This window comes from Lineus longissimus, chromosome 14 (genome assembly GCF_910592395.1).
Source record: "Lineus longissimus chromosome 14, tnLinLong1.2, whole genome shotgun sequence".
NCBI classification, from domain to species: Eukaryota; Metazoa; Nemertea; class Pilidiophora; order Heteronemertea; family Lineidae; genus Lineus; species Lineus longissimus.
The window spans coordinates 15,949,924-15,970,340 of NC_088321.1; the positions used below are offsets into that span (position 1 = coordinate 15,949,924).

General features: G+C 41.4%; 3 protein-coding genes across 5 annotated transcripts in view; all 3 read left to right on the plus strand.

The window, feature by feature from the left end:
• LOC135499245 (fasciclin-1-like) overlaps positions 1 to 1,915 on the plus strand; it is a 30,960-nt gene extending 29,045 nt beyond the window's left edge. Inside the window, exons 12-13 of the mRNA XM_064789915.1 lie at positions 103 to 214; positions 607 to 1,915. Of these exons, the coding sequence (XP_064645985.1) occupies positions 103 to 214; positions 607 to 833 (339 nt within the window). The 3' untranslated portion in view covers positions 834 to 1,915. The remainder of the gene's footprint in view (positions 1 to 102; positions 215 to 606) is intronic.
• Positions 1,916 to 2,411: 496 nt separating this feature from the next.
• LOC135498750 (atos homolog protein A-like) lies at positions 2,412 to 18,757 on the plus strand. The gene is made up of 12 exons (XM_064789153.1): positions 2,412 to 2,610; positions 9,094 to 9,275; positions 9,456 to 9,649; positions 9,901 to 10,026; positions 10,181 to 11,984; positions 12,598 to 12,729; positions 14,168 to 14,241; positions 14,731 to 14,854; positions 15,159 to 15,317; positions 15,553 to 15,621; positions 15,901 to 16,085; positions 16,368 to 18,757. The coding sequence occupies exons 1-12, from the start codon at positions 2,595 to 2,597 to the stop codon at positions 16,522 to 16,524; spliced, it is 3,222 nt and encodes a 1,073-aa protein (XP_064645223.1). The 5' UTR covers positions 2,412 to 2,594; the 3' UTR covers positions 16,525 to 18,757.
• A 1,351-nt stretch (positions 18,758 to 20,108) lies between these two features.
• LOC135498651 (endoplasmic reticulum aminopeptidase 1-like) overlaps positions 20,109 to 20,417 on the plus strand; it is a 67,419-nt gene continuing 67,110 nt past the window's right edge. For all 3 annotated transcript variants that reach the window (XM_064789032.1, XM_064789035.1, XM_064789036.1), the window contains exon 1: positions 20,109 to 20,195. The gene's annotated coding sequence lies outside the window, so the exon portion shown is untranslated. The remainder of the gene's footprint in view (positions 20,196 to 20,417) is intronic.

Consider the following 20,417-nt stretch of genomic DNA (forward strand, 5'->3'; position numbering starts at 1 on the left):
CAAGGACTCGGTAAAGACACGGAGGAGTTCCTTCCAGTGCGTCGAACCCACGTCTTTCTGCCCGGCGCTCTACCATTGAGACTCCCATATTTTTTCGTCTAGGTGGTCGGACGTCACATCGCAAAAGGAAAGGTCAATATCACGGATAGACTCCCAGACTACAAGCCACTGAGTTCGATGTTTGATGAGGTTTATCTGCAAAGGTTTGGGAAAGGTGAGTTTAGGAAGTTTTAGTTCTTCTAATCAGAAGTCAGGCCCTTAGTGATCAGATAACATAACACGCGTCGTAAGAGCATCCGTTTGCTTCCGCATCAACGCGTGGAATATGACGGAATCGGGATGTCATGAACTTGGGGAACAGGGGCGTCGGGTCATAGTGTTCTTTTCACTGTGATAATCACATATCCTTCATATACACTCCGAAGCAGCACCCCCCCCCCCCCCTCCACTCACACACTTTGAGCCTCCCATGATACGACAGCTACGTTTTCAAGTTTAGTCAAAAAAATGTCAACGCTTACTTATGGTTGCATAACCTCTCTATTCTCTTTTTCAGAGACGTTTTCTCTCACGAAATGTTGCGTAACCTCTCTATTCTCTTTACAGCTATGTACGTCAGGACCCGGCTCTTCAGTGCCAGACTTGAAAAAGAAAACCGCGCCGCCGGCAATGGCTACGTCAACGACATCGTCGATGTTCTTTTCCAGCCCGATACCGATTTGACGGATGCGACCAGGACCGCCGCCGTTTACAGCGGTGCGCCTTCTGTTGGATATTCTGCTGTGATGATTTTGGGGAGTCTGTATATTTGGCTGAAGATTCTTCGGTTATGAGACTGGACAGTAGGCCTTGTTGTAGTGACATCATTGTGTCAGATTGATTGAAATGCAGGAACTAAAGTCAAAGCAGCCATTTGGCAGATCCCACCATTTGGGTTGGTTGTGGTATCTTTGAGCTACATAATGTATCTTGATGGGGATGAAGGGATACATGGTTCCTGGCTCTTTTTTGTAATAAGAAAATAAGCTTTTAACTATTATAATATATTGGTTTTATAAAAGAACACTTAGATGGCTTTTTGGTCAGGGGATATTGGCGCTTATAATAATAGACATGCTGTGTCTTACCGTTGGAAAGTCGCACCATGGATTGCAACGTATTTTCAACTGTATCTTAAAGTCTTCCAAAATTGTAAATAATAGGATAAAATTTATAAATATTATCAAGAGGAAATATATCCTTCTGATAGCATTAAAATGTGGTTGTATATACTGTCACATCGGCTGCGTCCCGTCCATGCAAAATATCATGTTGTCATCAATCGCAACGATGAACGGCGCAGAGCCGAGTTTACAGCACCCTTTACGTCCATAAGAATTCATCATTACTTTATTTAGAATTGATGGTAAAGGGTTCTTTAGTAATTTCTTCCATGTATTAGCATTGTCTGCTTTTTTATAACCATAGTTAGCATTGTCTATTACCCTTGATGTTTCTCCAAAATTAGTAGTGCTCAACCAGGAATTAATTAATTTGTTAAAGATTCGCTGAGATATGGTCATAAAAGTCGCTGACTCTGGATCACTCCTGGGGTGGTCCATTCGTCATCTTATGCATACTTACGGCCAGTCCACTGCGTCCGGAGTGTAGCTTGATGCGGATGTATGGCCGTCCAGACAGCGTCTGTGATTACATTGCTTTTTAGTTAGTCAATGACTTTAGCTTATTGGGAGGGGAAGTACCATGGGGTTGAAGGAGATACTCGTAGCTAGTCAGTGACAAGTGTCGAACAAATTTTTGCTCCCTTTATTTGTCAGCTGCTCCCTAGATGTGTTAGTATGTAAATTATGACATTATTTTTCGTTGCAAATTATAAAAAAATGTCAAAATATATTTCAACTGCCATTTATTATTGAATAAAGTTCATCATGTTTTGTATACGAGTCTTGTTTTCTTGGTCGTCACTGTTCCTTGATGCATGTGTCCACATTCAGATGTGTAGAGTGTTTATCAAAGGCTTGCTGGTCGAACTTAGCTGCTTCAACAAGGTGCTCATTCGTAACTGCAGTGGATAAGTTCACGTGCCCGATGAACATTTGTTGCAGGTGCAGCACAAAGAAACCTTTACATGAGAAAGATATATCTAGTTCAATGGGTACGAAGCAGTTATGATTACCAGGCTACCCCCCCCCCCCCGCCCCTCGTATCGTAAGCTTACTTTGTCACCATGGAAACACGGTTCCACCCAGGATGTCAGTTCCTAAAGTTTAGTACAGATGGCGCAGCAGTAGAAAACATTGCCTCAACGGTTTGTTTACCTCCCGAGCACATGGTAATGTTTACGGAAATCCACGATGTGTTTGACGTCATCAAATGGGCGGTCCCTGAGTGGTCACGTGATTTAAAGGCTGGATGCAAACACTCCGAGGAAATTAGACCACGTCGATTTGTTCTCGATTTTCACAGATTTGTCGTCGTTTGTAGCCGCTAAGATTATCATGTCGCGTTATAAAGATGTCGTACTACACGTAGAAATGGTCGATTTGTCAGGAGACACAACGACAGGCTAAAATTCAGGGCGAAATCGAGCCAAAATGAAGCCTGAACTTGGTGAGTGAAAATTCGCCATTCCGATTTTTCGTCAGCATATGGCAACGCCAAAATAAGAGTGTAAAACCTCATTTTATCACTTAGTAACGCCGAAGTGAAGATGTTTATGTCTGAATGAAGATCTCAACAATCATTTGGTATCATATGATGCAAATATTTTGAGGTTTTCTGGAAAAATCTGCCTTCGTGATTCTTCGTGGAAACAACAGAAATGGCTCGCTTCCGTCAGGTCGACGTCAATCGACCCAAATTTTTCGAGCGACGCCCGAATTTTGTCGAAAAATAAACCTCTTGGAACCCGATGTGTTTAAAATAGGGTGCTCCTTTTGTTGTTTGGTATCTTAGCTTTCAGATAAACGTCTTATTTCTGAATATGATGGCCAAATAAGGTAGAGCACAGGTGTGTTGTTGTCTATTTTGAAAATGAGTTTCTGACCTTGTCTCTGATTACACTCGTTCTGGGCCAAGCACGTAGGGATCGGCGCAATGCGCATGTCTTTTGAGGGGACTGGAACATGTACAACGAGAGATCATTAACAGCTGATGACTTCTTTCAACTGGGTGAGGTCAGGTTTTTCAATAGCAACAAATGAATAGAGAATTCTCTGCTTTTTCTCAACTCAAGAGCTCCATATACCTTGGACAAGCCTCGCAGTTTGATGATCTTCCCCGGTTTATGAAGTGAGTCAGGTTATGAGTTGTTTTTATTTGGCTGTGTCCTGGTGACGATTTCGCAGACTGAGTCATGAACTTGGATGACTCCCAGAATTTGTCTCCTTTGTCAGTCAAGTTTCAAAGGACGTCTTCTCAACCAAAAATAGACATTTTTTCACAGAATAAGCACCAGGGTTTTGTCGATCGTTTCCGTGCCTGGGGTATTTTTCTCCGGTTGCTGATAGCCATCCCTAATCTTGGGCAAGGCACTTATCTTATTCTCTGTGAGATGATCACATAAATTCTCGCAAGACAATTTCGAAATAGTTTGACTTCTTCAACAAGACGGTGTCTTTTTACAAAAAAACAAGAATTCAGACAAGCTGACGGGTATTGTTTTCCATCCAACAGCCTGTGCTATGATCCCCGATCAATTCCAACATATGGTCATTTGTTTTCATTCACAAAAATGAAATTGATTTGGTTGTTAGATCATGTAGATTCATTGATCACCCTCATGGGTGCTGACCAACCAATTTCAAGATAACCTTGACCTAAATGACTTTGACCTAGTGACCTTGAACTTAGTACCAGTAACCCAACTGCAGGAGTCTGTGTTATTTGTCAAACACACAGAGTTATCGACACCAGTCCAAGTGTATGACGCCGGGTGTATCACAACTGGCGTGCTCCAATTCCATTAAAAAATCTGAATAATTTATCTCCTGTGAGATCAGCCTCAATCATGCCTAACCAAACCATTTCTAAATGACCTTGGCCTATGAGTTTAGTACCTGTGACCCATGTTATAAGAGTGTCATGCTTGTTGAATGCTATGCTAGCACTAGCTCTGTGCCATTGAAATTGAATGTTAAAAAGGCCTGTTGGTGTCGTGTAGATTTTATGTGCCGAGTGTATAACATAATGGCATGAATGGCCAATAGATTTTTAACCCGCCGTGCTCATGGCTGAATTGAATCAATACTCCATTCAAAGTCAATGTTTATATGGCACTTGCGGAGTATGTTGCCAGTCCCTTATAATCAGATCTCGTGATATTTCATTATTTATCTCAGACAACTTGGACATTGAGTTAATTGGCATAGATATTGGCATTATTGCCCATGATCTACTTTTCAAGGTCAAACATTTGCACTCGGACATAATGGAGAACCCGTCTAAGTTCCAGGTATGATTTTGGTTACAACAAATCTTACAAATACATTTGGCTGGCGACATCACTTTGACCTTGACCTTTTTCTCAGGGTCACTTACTGCAGACTGACAAAATTTCAAATCAGGTCAACTGGCATTTAATAAAAAAGTGTTGAAATGTCACCTACATTTTCAATAGCCATCATTTTTTGCTTCAGACGTCAGTCTTGACCTTGGCCATTGTCACGACTCAAGGTCACAAATTACAAAATTTACTTTAGCATCCTTGCCTGACTGCCTTCAGCATGTTTTACTAGCACAGCTCTGCATGTTGATCGAATGATCAGGTCGTTTCTAATGTAGCGCCGGATGGTAACATGCCATTGCCGATCACATGTTTGTTATTAGTTTGTGCTCTGTTATGACGGTACTATAATGACAGTTGTGACCTTTTTGGCAATGACCCAAATTGCCACAGTAATTTAAAAATGCCTGTTTACAAGTGGTTTCCCAATTTAATAGAGCACATTGTGCAATTATAGTCCCATATTATCAGAATATTATGAGATAAAATGAAGGCATAGTTAATATTAATGTTTGCGTAACTTGATTTGAAAACTTGCCTAAGTTTCAATCTGCCAAGTTACTTGCATACATAACTGCACATTGAGCATGTGAACATCCACAACATGAAAATGAATGGGTCATTAACCCAGATATACCTTCCAACATTGTTTGTCTGGGGCATCGGCAGGAATCAAGTCCAAAGCGGGTTAAACAAACAGTGAATATGAAAATGTAACGGATTAAACTGGATTAAGAAATAATCCTAGCATATCAAATTGTGTCGGGATTGATTTATGCATTGGGTAAAGTCCGCCTATACAGTCTGGTGAGTGACCTGACTTACCATGCTAGGTCAGGTCCAGGTCAAGTCCAGGTCATGCTTTTAGTTTTACAATAACACGAATGTCTGGGTCTTATGACAAAAACAATAGCCATGTGTACCCACTTTGTTACATGTGCAGTACATGTAGTTCAAATGGGGCTTGCTTGATCTTGTACATTCCTCCAGCAGTGTTTTACATGTCATGCTAAGACGTGCATTCTACCAAACAAAATATCCATGGGTCTTGTGACGAGAAAGTGTCTTGAGCTCTCACAAGTCATGCCCAAATAGTTATGATATCACTTGACATAACTTGTGGGTCAATTGTCTAAAACAACAGCTTTGTTCACCATCATTATTATTCTAAACCTGCATGGTGTGACTATGATGGGTCCAGTCTGTGTTTGATGTGACTTTAAATGTTGATTCACCAATGATGACAGTTCAGCTTTAAAGATGACAGTTCAGCTTTAAAGATGACAGTTTAGCTTTAAAGATGACAGTTCAGCTTTAATGATCTCAGCTGGGATCCAGTTGTTCTAAGCCTGCATTCTTATAAAACTATTAGAGGATTTTGATGCATGTGTTATGTCAAGTTTTGCATGCATCGCAATATGATTTGATAATCAAGTCATGTAATTCATTAGTATGGTAATGATTTCCACCATTCGATTGCTTGTGGGTGATTAATCATTCATCAGGCAAGAACAGAAGACACAATTGTGTTGAGGAGGCCTGAGGAAATGGTAATCACATAATCTTTTGATCAGAACTTCCAGTTCCTTGTAGTAACAGTAAAGTGTTCTGTGAGTGGTGTATAATTGGCTTTCCTATTATAATAGCATCTCCATACTCTATGAGAGTGAGAGGATTCCTTTAAGAAGGATGCTTTTACTGATGAGAGGGCCACTCATCCAATGTTGTCAGTGGTTTTCTTAAAGAGGACATTCTTTTACCATTATTGCTGACACTGAGATGGCCCCTCAATATCATGAGACGTTCCCTTTAAGAGAATAGAGCATGGACATTACTGATTGAATCCCAAGGCGTTCGTGAATCTTTTTTTAGAATCCCCATCCATAAATAGGAAGGATTCCTTCCTGCTTCTGCATTCCAACCAAAGGGCAAATGGAAATCGTTTTCATGGGCCAACTAATGGAATTAGTGCCAATCCATGACTGAATATTGATAAGGAGATGTGAAGAACCAGTGAATCAGGAGTGTAGCAGGAAGTGAAGAACCAGTGTAGCAGGAGTGTAGCAGGAAGTGAAGAACCAGTGTAGCAGGAGTGTAGCAGGAAGTGAAGAACCAGTGTAGCAGGAGTGTAGCAGGAAGTGGCAATAGTTATGATATTCAGAAAACAGTTATTTCGACTGTTAGATTCCTGCAAGGTGTTGTGGCTCTGGTAAGCTGTTACAGGTGTGATATCATTTCTAGCCACTTACTTGGCGATCGTTTACCGCAGACTATAAATAGGTTACCAGGTTATCATTTAAAGGGTGTTCCGCAAAATGTTCTTTTATATTGGTAATTCTCCATCTTTTGACCTACAGCATTTTCTGCCTGATTATTCACTGGCAGAATCGTAAAGAATACCCTTCATACAAAGCTTTATTAACCTGTGTCAAAAGTGATGCTGGATTCCAACCACTAAATTACTCTAACTGTCTGTCAATCAACTCTAATGTGAATACCAGTAATTTTGTTTTGATACCAAAAATAACTCTGTTGGCCTGGGATGACCTATATTTGGCATGTCTGGTCGACATTCCCGGTGTGCCCAGGTTAGTTACCCAGATACATAAATTTCAAACTATAACCTGATGATTACAATATCAATGAAAAATAACAAAAGTGTGAACAAGGTACCTGCCCAACTCAAGTAGCAGGACCGCTGATACTGATGTGAACAAATGTCTCATGGTCGATACTCAGGTTCTGCACTTCATTCTTATAAAGGTCAACACTGTGCGTTAAAATTAAACTATTCAAAATTCAATTGATTTAATTGAATTCAGTGTTCTCAATAAGGCCATTAGTCAGGGCGTCACACCCTACCTTGCTCTATTGGGGCAACCTACCCTAAACAGCTGGTCACCCTACCTTGTGTTACACACTATCAGGTCCTCTTGAATATCAGGGGTACCACCCTTCTTTGAGAAAACCCTGTGGAGAACTCTGGGATTGGAGTAACAACATTTCCTGATTTCTGAAGACCTTAAAGAAGGACTACAGATTAGAATCGCCGAAAGCAGATGAGAAAAAGACTTCTTTCCTTATGAATTTGTCGTTGAAGTGGTGAATCGTTAAGATGATGGTCTAATGTCAGATGCGCTATTCACTATTCTCACGATTCACTATTCACGATTCACGATTCACTATTCACGATTCACTATTCACATAAAGGCATGACGACCAAATGTTCAAACTGGAATCCCAGCTAGCAAAACCATGAAAAGCCATCAACATGCACTCTGAAACAACCCAGTAACCCACTCAATGTATGAGTAAGCATGTTTACAAAGTAACTTAGTCCAGATACATGAATCATGAAACACAATGAACATGATATGAATGTTGGAGATGTTTTCTGGAGCTGTTTAAGATGTGTTGGTCTGACCCATCAGGAAAGACACCGATATTGTCAGTTTGACACGGAAAATTGTATAGTGCAAAATGCCAGACCTTGAAATTGTGATTATACTAATGTAAAAGAAATCTATTATATAAATTAGTGCTTGGCTCAGTGCCAACTTGTGTTAGAGAAGGGAGACCCCACCCGTAGCCTTGAACTTATGATTTAGCTTTATACAGCAGCTGAACATTACATCCCATAGTCTGTTCTAGTCATTTGGGATACGAGTTTTAAAATAAGAGGAAATTTCAAGAAGGTGTTTTCAGAAGCCAAGGAAAACACTGACAATCCTATAAATACCCAGCGATTGAGATGCATAGCGTTAGCTCAATGGCAATGCAGAAGACACATTGCACAGATAAAAATCCATATTCTCATCACGACCATGACTGTTCTTACAGGCTGTTTGCTGCGGCTGTGACCCCAAGAGGTGAACATGTTACCAGCTGAAATAGGTCAAGAACTCACCATGAACTCAGCAAGGTCAAACAAGGTCACGCTGGTATCTTACCAGCCTGTTGGCATGGTTGGCTCAGTGGGTCAGCATGAGTTCAGATCTTGCGGTTAGGGATGCCTAAGTGATGAGGTTGCAATGGCGTCTGTAATTATTGGAAGCGGCAGTTTCAAAAGTCATACTGCTGACTTTAATTTGACAGTGGACGCGAAGTGTCTTCTGTTAATGTTGAATTGAGGCAGGAAAAACGTCTCCTTGGAAATGTCGGTGATCTGCTCTCGGCCTTGGCATCTGAAGTCATCATCACGATGAAATAAGATCACTTAATTAGGGAGATTGCATCTATTCTCATGTTATCATGAGCGATAATCCAGTTGCCATGGCAGCTACATTTTGTGTGCTATATATTCTCTTGGTTTCTTTTTATGGGGGGGATTGAAGATATTGTAATGCTATTTTAACCCACAATCAAATTTCATCTTGATGTGATACTGGTAGATGAAGGTTAAGCCAGGTTAACCCTTGTTGACTTGTTAGAAAGCTCTCGCTGATCCCTTTCAGATGGAACATTTGTAAACCTATTGACATGACCATTCATTGGAAAGCTCTCAGTGAGCACTTTCTGGAGGTCTTATCCAAAATTTTATAAATATTGGCCCAAAAAAATTATTTTCCGGAAATCTTTTCTATTTTTAGGAATGGCTGGAAGCATGGAAGAGGAGCCTGAAGTGGACGCGAGTCGTCTATTTCGTGATGTTGGAATGTTGATTTTGGAGGCGCGGATCCCGGATGAGTCGCCGAAAGGACGTCACGAGGGTCCACACTGTCCGCTGCTGAAACAAGAGGGCAAACATGTCTGTAAGGAGGAGGAGACCTTGGTAAGATGTGTTCTCCCCTCTCACTCTCTGTGATTTAATCCCATTGAGTGGATGTGAGTTGTCTATTATGAAAAGAATACAGAAAGCAGTCAGTTTCATTCAGTCAGAAGGTGATGACGACCGTGGTTTTGATTTTGAGTGTTTTCGTTGTTTCAACTTTCAAAATTTCTCTCCTCCCAGTGCAAAAGAGCCAATGGCCTGAACGAGGAGATGCTGTTCCTCTGGAGGAACGAAATACCGCTTTGTATCGAGGTGGTGGCCTACCCAGACTGCAGCCACGGTAGGATGGCTACCGAGAGAGACACGGCCCCTGGTGGGGCGGAGGAGAACTATTCACTGCTTGAGAGGTGGATGATTCAGACCATACCAAGAAAGTAAGGATATGTCTTTCTTCAGGAAATTGACAAATCCAAATCGAGATAAGATTTAAAGCATACTTTCACAAGATCATAAGTACCGATACCTATTGGATGGCATATTTGTGACCCATCTCAGCAAAACAAATCACATGTGTTGTCATACAGAAGAAGCTTAATGTCAATTCCGTCTTCTGTTACAAAAGTGGTATCATGGTTTTGGTCGTCGGATGCTGGAGGGATTATTATGATTATCTTTCCTCTTGCAGGCCGTGCGTTCCCCACGTGACCAACTGGAGTTTGTTCCAGGCGTTGAGGTCCTATCTCTACTTCTCACAGCTGAGTTCGTGGCTGACCGCATCGAAAGGAACCAAACCAAAATACTGGGACGTCGGGTAGGTACTCAAAGTATTCACTGACCAGTCGATTCTTGCCAATAAAAAAGAGATAGATGAGCAATTCTAAGTGGCAGTTTCATTTTTGACCGAAGAAGATTCATGATGAGTTGTTTTTTCCACACCCTGTGTAGTTTCTCATTCTCCTTTCCAGCATAGTGCCCCCTGGTGAGCTAGACGTGAACCGATTCTCACAGAAACCCGACTGTCATAACTTTCCCATTATGCACATCTCCCGGACGAGCAGTATTAAGATATCTGTATTGACCCGGCCGCGGTCACAAGAATTACCCAGAATTCCATGCCCATTATCACATCAGGACGAATTATGCAAATCAGACGCTGGAAAGAGTCGCGATAATGAAAAGAAGGAACGTGATTGGTCACCTTGTCGCTATGACGACTGGGGCATTGCATCAAACATATCAGCTGATAGGATGAGGACTAAACAGGCTGGTAACCATGGTTACCATGATGTTGCCACGGCAACGCCTTCTACCTCACGACAACTCTCAGTGACATCTAGTGACTGTAGTCAGAATCAACAATATCCACCCAAAAATCGACAAGCTATGCAACAACGACAGCAACAGGAATATGATCCGACATCGTGGTCGAAAAAATTATCAAATCATCCCGAAAATACGATCAGGAATATGCCACAGCCGGTCAGAAATACTGGCGCGATTCCAAAACAACCGAAAATGACTGATTATAAACAGGACATGTTCCTGCCGTTAAACTCAGCAGGTGCCGCCATCCCGCAACAAAAACCCGCTTACAAGACGCTGAAGTCGCCAATGGTTTTGATGACCGAGCAAATCGGCATGCAGTTATATTTCGGGCGGGAAAGTTATGGTGGGCCTGCGTTGCCACAGAGGAATAAGGTCCCCTACGTGGAGCTCTCGCCGTCTGAAATTGAACGATATTTGACGTCGTTGTGTCAACACCGAAACAAATCCGACTCGCCAGACTCTTTATCACCTTCAAGTTTAGAGAGCAGATCACCATTGGTTTTGTCGCCGAAGTTTGAGAAGTTTCCCACTGCGAGTCAGGACTTTAATACTCATAGTCTTTCATATGATGCCCCAGCGCAACCTGTTAGAAATGATAGGAATGACGTTTCGGACTCTCAGCGCACAACTATGACGACGCCATCTGGTGTCAAAATGTCACCCTCATACGAACGTACATGCCTTATTGGAAAAATGGACTCAAATCGGCGATATGATTTAAACAATGCCAAAATCGCAAAGGTTTTGGATTATGATGAACCTGAAGTGGACGTTCAAAATCAGAGTCAAAGTGACATACTCTCCTGCCAAGGGAGGTTAGAATCTCGATGTTTAAGTCCACGGATTACGTCCCATTCGTCAAGTTCGAGTGCGGAGTCGGTCCAAACGATAGTCAGCGCCACCTGTGGGTCCGTGTCGAACTCTCCGAAAACTTCTGGCTTATTTGTGGAATTAAAAGCCGAGGAACTGAGTCAGAAGCTACAAAAGGCTAAACTAACCGATTCGAGTAATGGAAATTTGGGTTCCCAGGCCGAACTAAGTGATAAAAATTCTTGTTCGGACCGAGCGAAATTTTACATCGGGGAAAATAGTGACAATGAGGAGGACGATGGGTTGGTTGAAAAGGGGGATTTTGTTGAAAATGGCGCCGGGAAGGAGTTGTCTCATAACGGAGCTGAAATATCCCAAAATGGAGACATTGTGAAACAATGTGAGGTAAAAACTGAAAATGGAGTTTTCAATCATGCAAATGTCGCGTCATTGGAAAAGCCCGAATTGGCAGAGAACGGTGTGTATAAAATTCGGAATCGTGTCGTGGAGAATCGCGTTGCGGATTCGATGAGGGATGCGAGGAATGTGTCGTCGGCAGATGGCGTCACGAAGGGTTTCAAGAAAAGTACGTCTCTGCTTCAGAGTCTGATGAAAGAGAAGGCAAGCAACCAGGTGAGTAGAGTTTGTTGTTATCGGTGAAGTCGGCCTTAAATTTCACAACAGGTGTTGTCAACATGATCAGGGCCTATCGATCTTTGATAGAACAGGTGATATGTCATGATGAAGTTGTTCTCCAAACTGAGTGTTTGAGACTGGCCCCTCGCGTCGCCCGATAGTTATTTTGGGGCAGATTTAGAAGTGGCTACTGCATGCTGACGGTGTTGAAACTAAAGCAGATGTCTTAACCTGACTAGTCCAATATCTGCTGTCGGGGGCGGATACAACTGCCATGACTGCACTGCAACTTTCATGTGCTGTGGAGAACTAAAGCCCACCACCTGTCGACACTGAACAATACTTATGCAGCCTGGGTTTCAAAAATGTTATGAGGACCTCGACCAATGGAATATGTACCAGTCTTATAGTTATACCAAACTAAAAGTGATATCATTTGATGTCAAACTTTCTATCAAATACAAATAGAATTAAAACTTTATAATGATTTCAGAAGAATGTTCCACCAAAATGATATGAGGACCTCGACCAGTGGAATATGTACCAGTCTTATACCAAACTAAAAGCGATATCAAATACAAATAGAATTAAAACTTTATAATGATTTCAGGAGAATGTTCCACCGACGAAATCCATGCCAATTCCTACAGAGAAGGACAAGACAAATTTCCATCGCAACTACACAGCGAGTGCATCCATGCTGTTCAACTATGCCACCGGGTTACCCATGCAGTCAAGTCCTGTAAGTCAGCCATTCGTTTCTGTGTCGGTGCCTTTTTTACCGTGATTTCACTGCGCTTAAGTCCACCAAACCTTTAGCGTTTCACACCAAATATTCGTCGTCTGGGTCCGGTTGTTCAAAAGCACAAAAGTCAGAGTCCTTCATGAGTTTTTCAGGTATTTTAGAAAGAAGACCCTGTCATTCTGGATAACCAGCTAGCAGAGGGTAAATTTCAAAATGATTGGTTCTCAACAAAATTTTGATTACAACTTCCTGACAGTAACACGAATATATCCTGCAAATTTCAGCTCAGAATTTCAAGTAGTTCATAATATTTTGAAGTATTTAAAATAAAAAGGCCCAGAAGCCACTATGGATATTCCAGCTGGCAGAGGGAAAATTACCACTAATTTCAAATTGATTGAATCTCAACAAAATTTTGTATACAACTTCCTGATAGTAATACGAATATATCCTGCAAATTTCAGCTCAGAATTTCAAGTAGTTCATAATATTTTGAAGTATTTAAAAGAAAAAGGCCCAGAAGCCACTATGGATATTCCAGCTGGCAGAGGGAAAATTACAAAAAAATTCAAAATGATTGAATCTCAACAAAATTTTGTGTACAGCTTCCTGACAGTAACACGAATATATCTTGCAAATTTTAGCTCAGAATTTCAAGTTGTTCCTAATAATTTTGAAGTATTTAAAAAAATGACCCTGGAGCCACTATGGATATTCCAGCTGGCAGAGGGAAAATTACAAGTACTACACCATCGCCATCTTCAGGGTAAGAGAGGAACTGAAAATATCGTTTGGTCTTTTCAGTTCCTATCTTGCCCTGAAGATGGCGATGGCGTAGTTCAGAACTTTAAATGACGTCATGAAAGAACTACGCCATCGCCATCTTCAGGGCAAGGTAGGAACTGAAAAGACAAGACGAGGTCTTTCCAGTTCCAACCTTGCCCTGAAGATGGCGATGGCGTAGTTCTTTCATGAAGTCCACGAGACTCCGATTGTAATTTTCCCTCTGCCAGCTGGAATATCCATAGCGGCTTCTGGGCCTTTTTCTTTTAACACCTTCAGCGAACCTCCGTGGCCCAAATCCCCCTCCCCGTAAATTTCAAAATGATTGAATCTCAACAAAATTTTGTATACAACTTCCTGACAGTAACATGAATATATCCTGCAAATTTCAGCTCAGAATTTCAAATCATGTTTCATAATATTTTGAAGTATTTCCAAAAAAGACCCAGAAGCCACTATGGTTATTCCAGCTGGCAGAGGGAAAATAACAAGTAAACTTTTGAGATGCCATAAATCCAAAAGTTGTGTTTCAATTTGGCTGAAACTCTAGCACTTTCTTGGAATGGCCTCAAATTTGGTTTGTGAATGCATGTAAGTGTACTGTATGATAATATCGTTGCATTATTTATCGTTTTTACCTCCCTTCCTGCAGGCACCGATCAAGAAGAATCAAACCCATGCCTTTGGCTTCGATACCACCCTAACACATCCTAGAGCCATCAAAAAGTAAGACTTATTTTGTCACTGCAGGCCTCAGTAATCAATTACTTCTGAAATAAGTCACTTTCGCGTCTGTGACAAATTAACTAGATTCGACGCGGTGGACACCATACTGTATCCATTCGTGATTGAGGTCCATAATCAGGCCCAAATACTGCAGAATTTACACCCAGCAGACATGGCCAGAATGAACCAGACCTAAAATCGCTGTATGTACTTATCCGTCCACTAATTTGAGCGTTTCATGAAGAAAAACCAGGGTTGAACCCCTCAGATCCCGTGGTTCCGGTATGAGTCATTTTGGACAGCGCCGCTGGTCAGTCCAGAGGCTTGATATCAAGCATAGATCGCTGTCAATGCGATGTTTGCAACAGACGATGTCAGGTTTCTGTTCAATCTTTCGCAGCTTTGAGGGACAAAATGCCAAATAAGATATTCAAGTCTCTCGTTTTATCTTTCAAAAACATCGCTACATTTTCAAAATCGTCTTTCCAGTGCCATTTCATGTTATGCACTCGATTCCAACGAGAAGAGCAACAACCAAGATGACGTCCCAATCAACAACAAACTCAGTCGTAGCGCCCCCGCATCCACAAACTCACTGCTTGGAAATTTCGAGGTAAGATTCTTCTTCTGCGTTCGGAAGTTTTGAGATGCAGGAGTCGGTACATTTTCTGTTATAAAGTTGGCTGTCCTGGAGAATTACAACACAGATCCCCAAAGCTTTGTGCAAGATAAGGTTGTCTGTGACCTACTGGATCCTTCCTACTCTGCAGAGATGACCAGGAGGCAAGACAAAGGACTGATCAATGATAAATTCCGACACACAGTCCTTCATCATCAGCCAATAGGTGATATCCTCTGTAAAAGTGCTGCACTTGACAGATCATCAATGGTCCAAATATCTCTTCTACGTTTTTCAGGAAAGTTTGTTGAATGGCCGTATAGATCCTGTCGGCATTGTGGACGGATTCAACGCAGAGATTGGCGCTAGTGGTTCGTTCTGCCCGAAACATGTCCACATCCCAGTCACTGCATACTTCTTCAAACTCTCTGATGACAATGCTCCGTCACCTTACTTGGTAAGCCATGTTTGCGATAGGGAATTTTAACACTTTCTTGGCCAACTGACACTTCTTGGACTCTCCAATGTTCCTCTGGGTTATCTTCTGACCTTGAAGGTGGTAGTTGAATCGGCCGGTGGGAAGGCCAAGATAGCATATTTTGGTCACAGTTTCCTGTTAGGGGATCCTTGCTTGACTGATCACTGGAATGGTCTGTGTGACTTCTACTCTATACTGTTCCTTTGTCTTGTAGGGTCACATCAACCTTGAGAGCGTTGGAAAGAAGGGATATCATGTCCCAAAGAAAGGCACAGTACAAGTGGTGAGTATTCCTAACAGAAATCTGCATGTCAACCTAGTTGTTTTACCTGTCATTGTTGGGTCGTTTTATCCCCTTGCCTCGCTCCACACAAAGTTCATATACTTAGAAAACGGAATATTGAATGACCTTTATCTTTCTGGGTGATACTTTGTCAGGCCTCCATCCTCCCCCTTGCACACGTGCGTACGTCAGACTCCATACCCCCTCTTGTGTATGTAGACAGTGCCACAGGTGATGTCGTCATGCTGTATAATATAACACAACTCGATTATTTTTCAGACATTATTCAACCCGAGCAAAAACGTCGTCAAGATGTTCGTGGTGATGTACGACCTATCCGACATGCCGTCGAATTGTCAAACGTTTCTGAGGCAGCGAACGTTATACATGCCGGTGGCGGACTGCCGACAAGACCAAGAGATGGAAGAACTGCCAGCATATCTGCGATACCTCATACATTTAAGGTAGGGTACCCCCCTGCCCTTTTCGGTGAAATATCCTGAGGTAGTTGTTCTTGTTTGATGTTAGAAGAGTAATGGCTCCAGAAAATACCCAGGCCCTCTTCCTCTAGCATTTGTGGCCATGTCTGTCATCACAGGCCCTCTTCCTCTAGCATTTGAGGCCATGTCTGTCATCACAGGCCCTCTTCATCTAGCCTTTGAGGCTATGTCTGTCATCACAGTCTTGACAAGGTGGTGTTCAGTAACCGTTCAGTGAAATCAACAACAAAAACATATCTTTTTCAGATTCAAAAGTTCTAAGACTGGACGCATATACCTCCATACTGATATCAGAGTGATCTTTGCCAGGGACAAGTTTGAATTCGATCCACGAGTGGCCACATACGAACTCCGATCATTCACCGAAGGACCAAGCAATCCAAAGTTTTCGCCCATAAAATAAAGGATGGCGATTTGGGCGTGAAGACAGTGAAGCATCTATTGATTAGAAGGGCCGATGGAGGATATAAGTTTACACCAAGTTCTTGATTTCGATCGTCTGTGCTATCCCCCAACCTTGTGATGTAACTGTTGCCAACATTCAGGGGAACTTAAAATCATCATAATATTTATTGTCCATAGAGCTAGTTCCTAGAAATTCCATGGATAGACTAGTCATTGGATTCTAGTTGCTTAGCAACGGTTTAGGTTGCTAAGTAACTGAGGGTTGCTTAGCCACTGTTTTGTTGCTACGCATTTTACTTTTAGTAGTATGGTTATTTTACTACTAAATATAAAGGTGTTGTTGTGATTGGGGTGAGGATTGAATAATCTAAGTCTAAAGACTGAACTGTATCGAATAAGACTGTAAGGCGGTTGCAAGGTGATGGTTCAGTTGCTAAGAGATGGTTGTGTTGCCAGGCAACTGGTAGGGTTGCTAGGAAACTGGACTGTGATGAAAACAGGTTGCTTATAACCAGTGTGATAAACGATTTCAAGTGTTTTGAAATGTGTTATGTGCCAATTCGTTTGAGAATTATAAAAAAGATGAGATATTGAAAGAATTTGGAATCTTGCAAGAGAGGAAGGAGTCTAATTGATGTTGATTGGCAGCTGAAGACTTCAATCAGATCAGTGTGTGATTCCTTATGGTTGCTATGGTTTCGAAAGGATTAGGACAGTTGATGTCATGGCTGGTGTGGTGGGAAGTGGTTTTGAACTGGTTGCAACAAAGCATCAATGAATATTCATATGCAGTACTAAGTTCAGAATATAGAATTGTTATTTATTGCTTGGTTGCTAAGAAACCAGTTGTAAATAAAGCAGGTGTTATGTAACACTATGTGTTATCATGGTGATGTTCAGGTAACTATGGCAACACCTTGTGTTACCATGGTTACACTTGCTGCTGCCATGGTTACACTCGGAGGAGGTAGGTGTTGATTGTTAAATATTGCAGCGTTGAGATTTTTAATTTTGATAATTCTGAAAATTGAAATTGTTAACCAATGTTTTAGCGAGTAGGAGTGTGAAAAAACTTGTTGTATTTTATTGATGGAAATATTTAAAATTACATAATCGAATCTGTGTTGGAGGTTTAAGTGACTTTTCCCTCATCATACCATAGTGAGTATCAGTATATACAATAGTGTAAAAACGATTTTGAAATTCAATTGTATGATTTTTTCTGAAATCTAAAACTGTAGTAGCGTGAGCAGATTGATATACATTTCATTGTGGTTTGAAGGATGACAGCCAGTTGGCCAGATAAACAGATATCGACTGCTGTTCTCTATTCATGTGGTCAGAAGGATATCGAGGTGTAGTTTAAATGGGTGCAAGATCGTCTGCCTAACACCCTGTTTTATTGTATAGACAGCATGGCGAGATCTCTCCAGTGATCACATATTTCGATCGAGATAACAGAATAAGGTCAATCTGTAAGTGCGTTCATCATCTTAGTCTCAACTTAAACTTGTAGGACGTTCAGAATTCTTAATTTGTGTATTTTGTGTTTAGTCGTATGGCACTTTTAGGAATCACAGAGTTCAACTCTTGGAATAATTAGACTTTTTCGTAATTCCACCGTGCAATTTTTACTTTGGTTTATTTATCTATTTTCTTCTCAAAATTGAGTTTGAGTGGTATTTATTTTTAAATAAATTCCCTGTGGTTCATTTTAGGAAGGCATCACTTTTATTTATCGTATACATCGATCCAGATTCAATGTCGATTTCATCAACGTCATTGCAAAATTTCAAAAGGTCATGAAAAACTTCAAAAATCTCTGAATTTTTTCTCATCATCTCTATCATTCTGAGGAAATCAAGGGTTAATATTCATGTCTCCAGCCCTGCACACAACCCTCTGAGACATTCACCTTCATAAGCTGAAACAACAGAGCTGGAGAAGTCAACATTAACCCCTGATTCTTAGAATACGTCTCCATATAAAATTACTTTTCATGCAAAAGCTTTGACGAGAACTTTCTGGTAATAAGATTTATGTCTGAATTTTCTCTTGTTTCCGATACGTTAAAATGTGATACAAATTTGAGTTGAGACAAGCTTTGATTCGAATTCTAAATAAAGAACGCGTTAGACTAATTGTTATGAGTATTGTACATGAATGCAAGCTATTTATTATATAATGTTATTTATTACTGTCTTAAATAAAAGGGGGCGCTCTATCACTTTCACCCGTTTTAGATCATTTTCAATTGGTTAGGCATCCTAGCATTAACGGGTTATACACATGCTCCTCTCATCGCATTCAGTTGTTATGAAATAACACAGCAAAATAACAAATGATGTTGTTATACCTCCCCCCCCCATGCGAGTGGAATTCGCATGCACCGGACACTTGGAATAGGATGCTCGTGTATAAATATAGCAACAGTATTGGAATTTGAGAACAAAGAATGAAGTTATGTGCAAGATGGGTTTCACAGGGAGAAGATTTCATTCTTTGAAAGGACTCCATATTCTCCTAAGCTTCAGTGCCTTTCACTCTGCACTTACCAAACTTGTGCGTAATATGTGCAATGGGAGGAGCATACAAATGACCCTGGTATCGAGGGTGCCTTGTCCTGGACCTGTCCTTGTCTATCTAGGTACCAATGTCTTGATCTGGATAGCTCCTTGTGGACAGCTGTCCTAGGTAAAAAGTTAAATTGGCCATTGAAAATTCTCGGTTTCATGATAAATTTAGTCTTATGTCTTCATCACCCTGAGCTAGCTTGTTGGTCTGGGGACACCTCTTATGTCCTCTGTTAGTCGGAAAATCTGCAAGAAAAACATAATTTTTGGTGTCCCTTGAGAGGGCATTTCCGCCCGCCCCCCTTCCTTCCCCAAGCTATGTCCCTGATTACTCCATCGACTTTAAATTGAATTGAAATAAAGGTGTTAGTGATTGAAATACAATCTTGTGTTGTTAATTCAACTCGTTGAAGAAGTCCCTGGACTTGTATTCAGTCAAAGGGTACAGGGAAGGCCTCCTAGATTGAGGAATAAGGAGTGGTACCCCAAGCTAATACTGGTGGTAGGCCAAACAAGCCTGGAGGCCAGCCGCTGATGAAAATTGACAGCCCATTTCCTCACAGAATTCCTTCCTTATTTAGGTGATCTCTGATATTATGTGCTAGGGATAGTCCATATGATGTGCTGGAGCTATTTTCGACCACTCAAACGAGGCACAGTTTCTATTAAAGCCCCTTTAACAGGAAACATCTCCCCAAATCCATTCACAATGAGTCAAATTGACTTTAGCGACAGTGGCGCTGTCTCCCGGCAAATATTGGAACTGAAATCTTCGCCCAAAACGTTCAGTTCTACTTTCTACCGCGAGACAGCACCACTGTCGCCTCGGCGACTTCAGGTTTGAGGCATGTTCATAGGCCTGTGCATAGGCCTTCTGTGATGTAGGCTTATTGTGAATGTAATACGTTGGGGATTTAAAAAGCCCTTTAGCTATTCTTGGATGTACGAGGCTTGCACAGTACGCTGGTCTACCATTTCTATTTAATTTCCACTTGTCTTGGGACAAAGAATTGCTTTTGGACATCTTCTCAAGGAGACAGTTGAGGACGGACTGGAAGCTTGGCCTACCTCTCAGACAAGACTACCAAGCCATACGGTAAGACCTCTTACAGTATCATCTGGTGTTGGATCAGGGTTGGTGTCCCGTATTAGCTGCAGTCTTCCCTCAAAGTAATGTAGAAAAGAAGGGAGACAGAGGACTGTCACTAGTGTTTCGGATAACAGTGTTCTCTTCACTGTTTTGAAGCACCTGGTCCATCAATCAATTCCGTCAAAATGCCCATGTCAGTCAGTCTTCTAATCTGGTGCGAAATGGACC

What these genes read in the sequence shown, in the direction of transcription:
- LOC135498750 (XM_064789153.1), top strand. An exon ending in CCAAAATACTGGGACGTCGG is followed by an intron (nt 10,027 to 10,180) that starts GTAGGTACTCAA and finishes TCTCCTTTCCAG; the next exon opens with CATAGTGCCCCCTGGTGAGC. An exon ending in CGATACCTCATACATTTAAG is followed by an intron (nt 16,086 to 16,367) that starts GTAGGGTACCCC and finishes TATCTTTTTCAG; the next exon opens with ATTCAAAAGTTCTAAGACTG.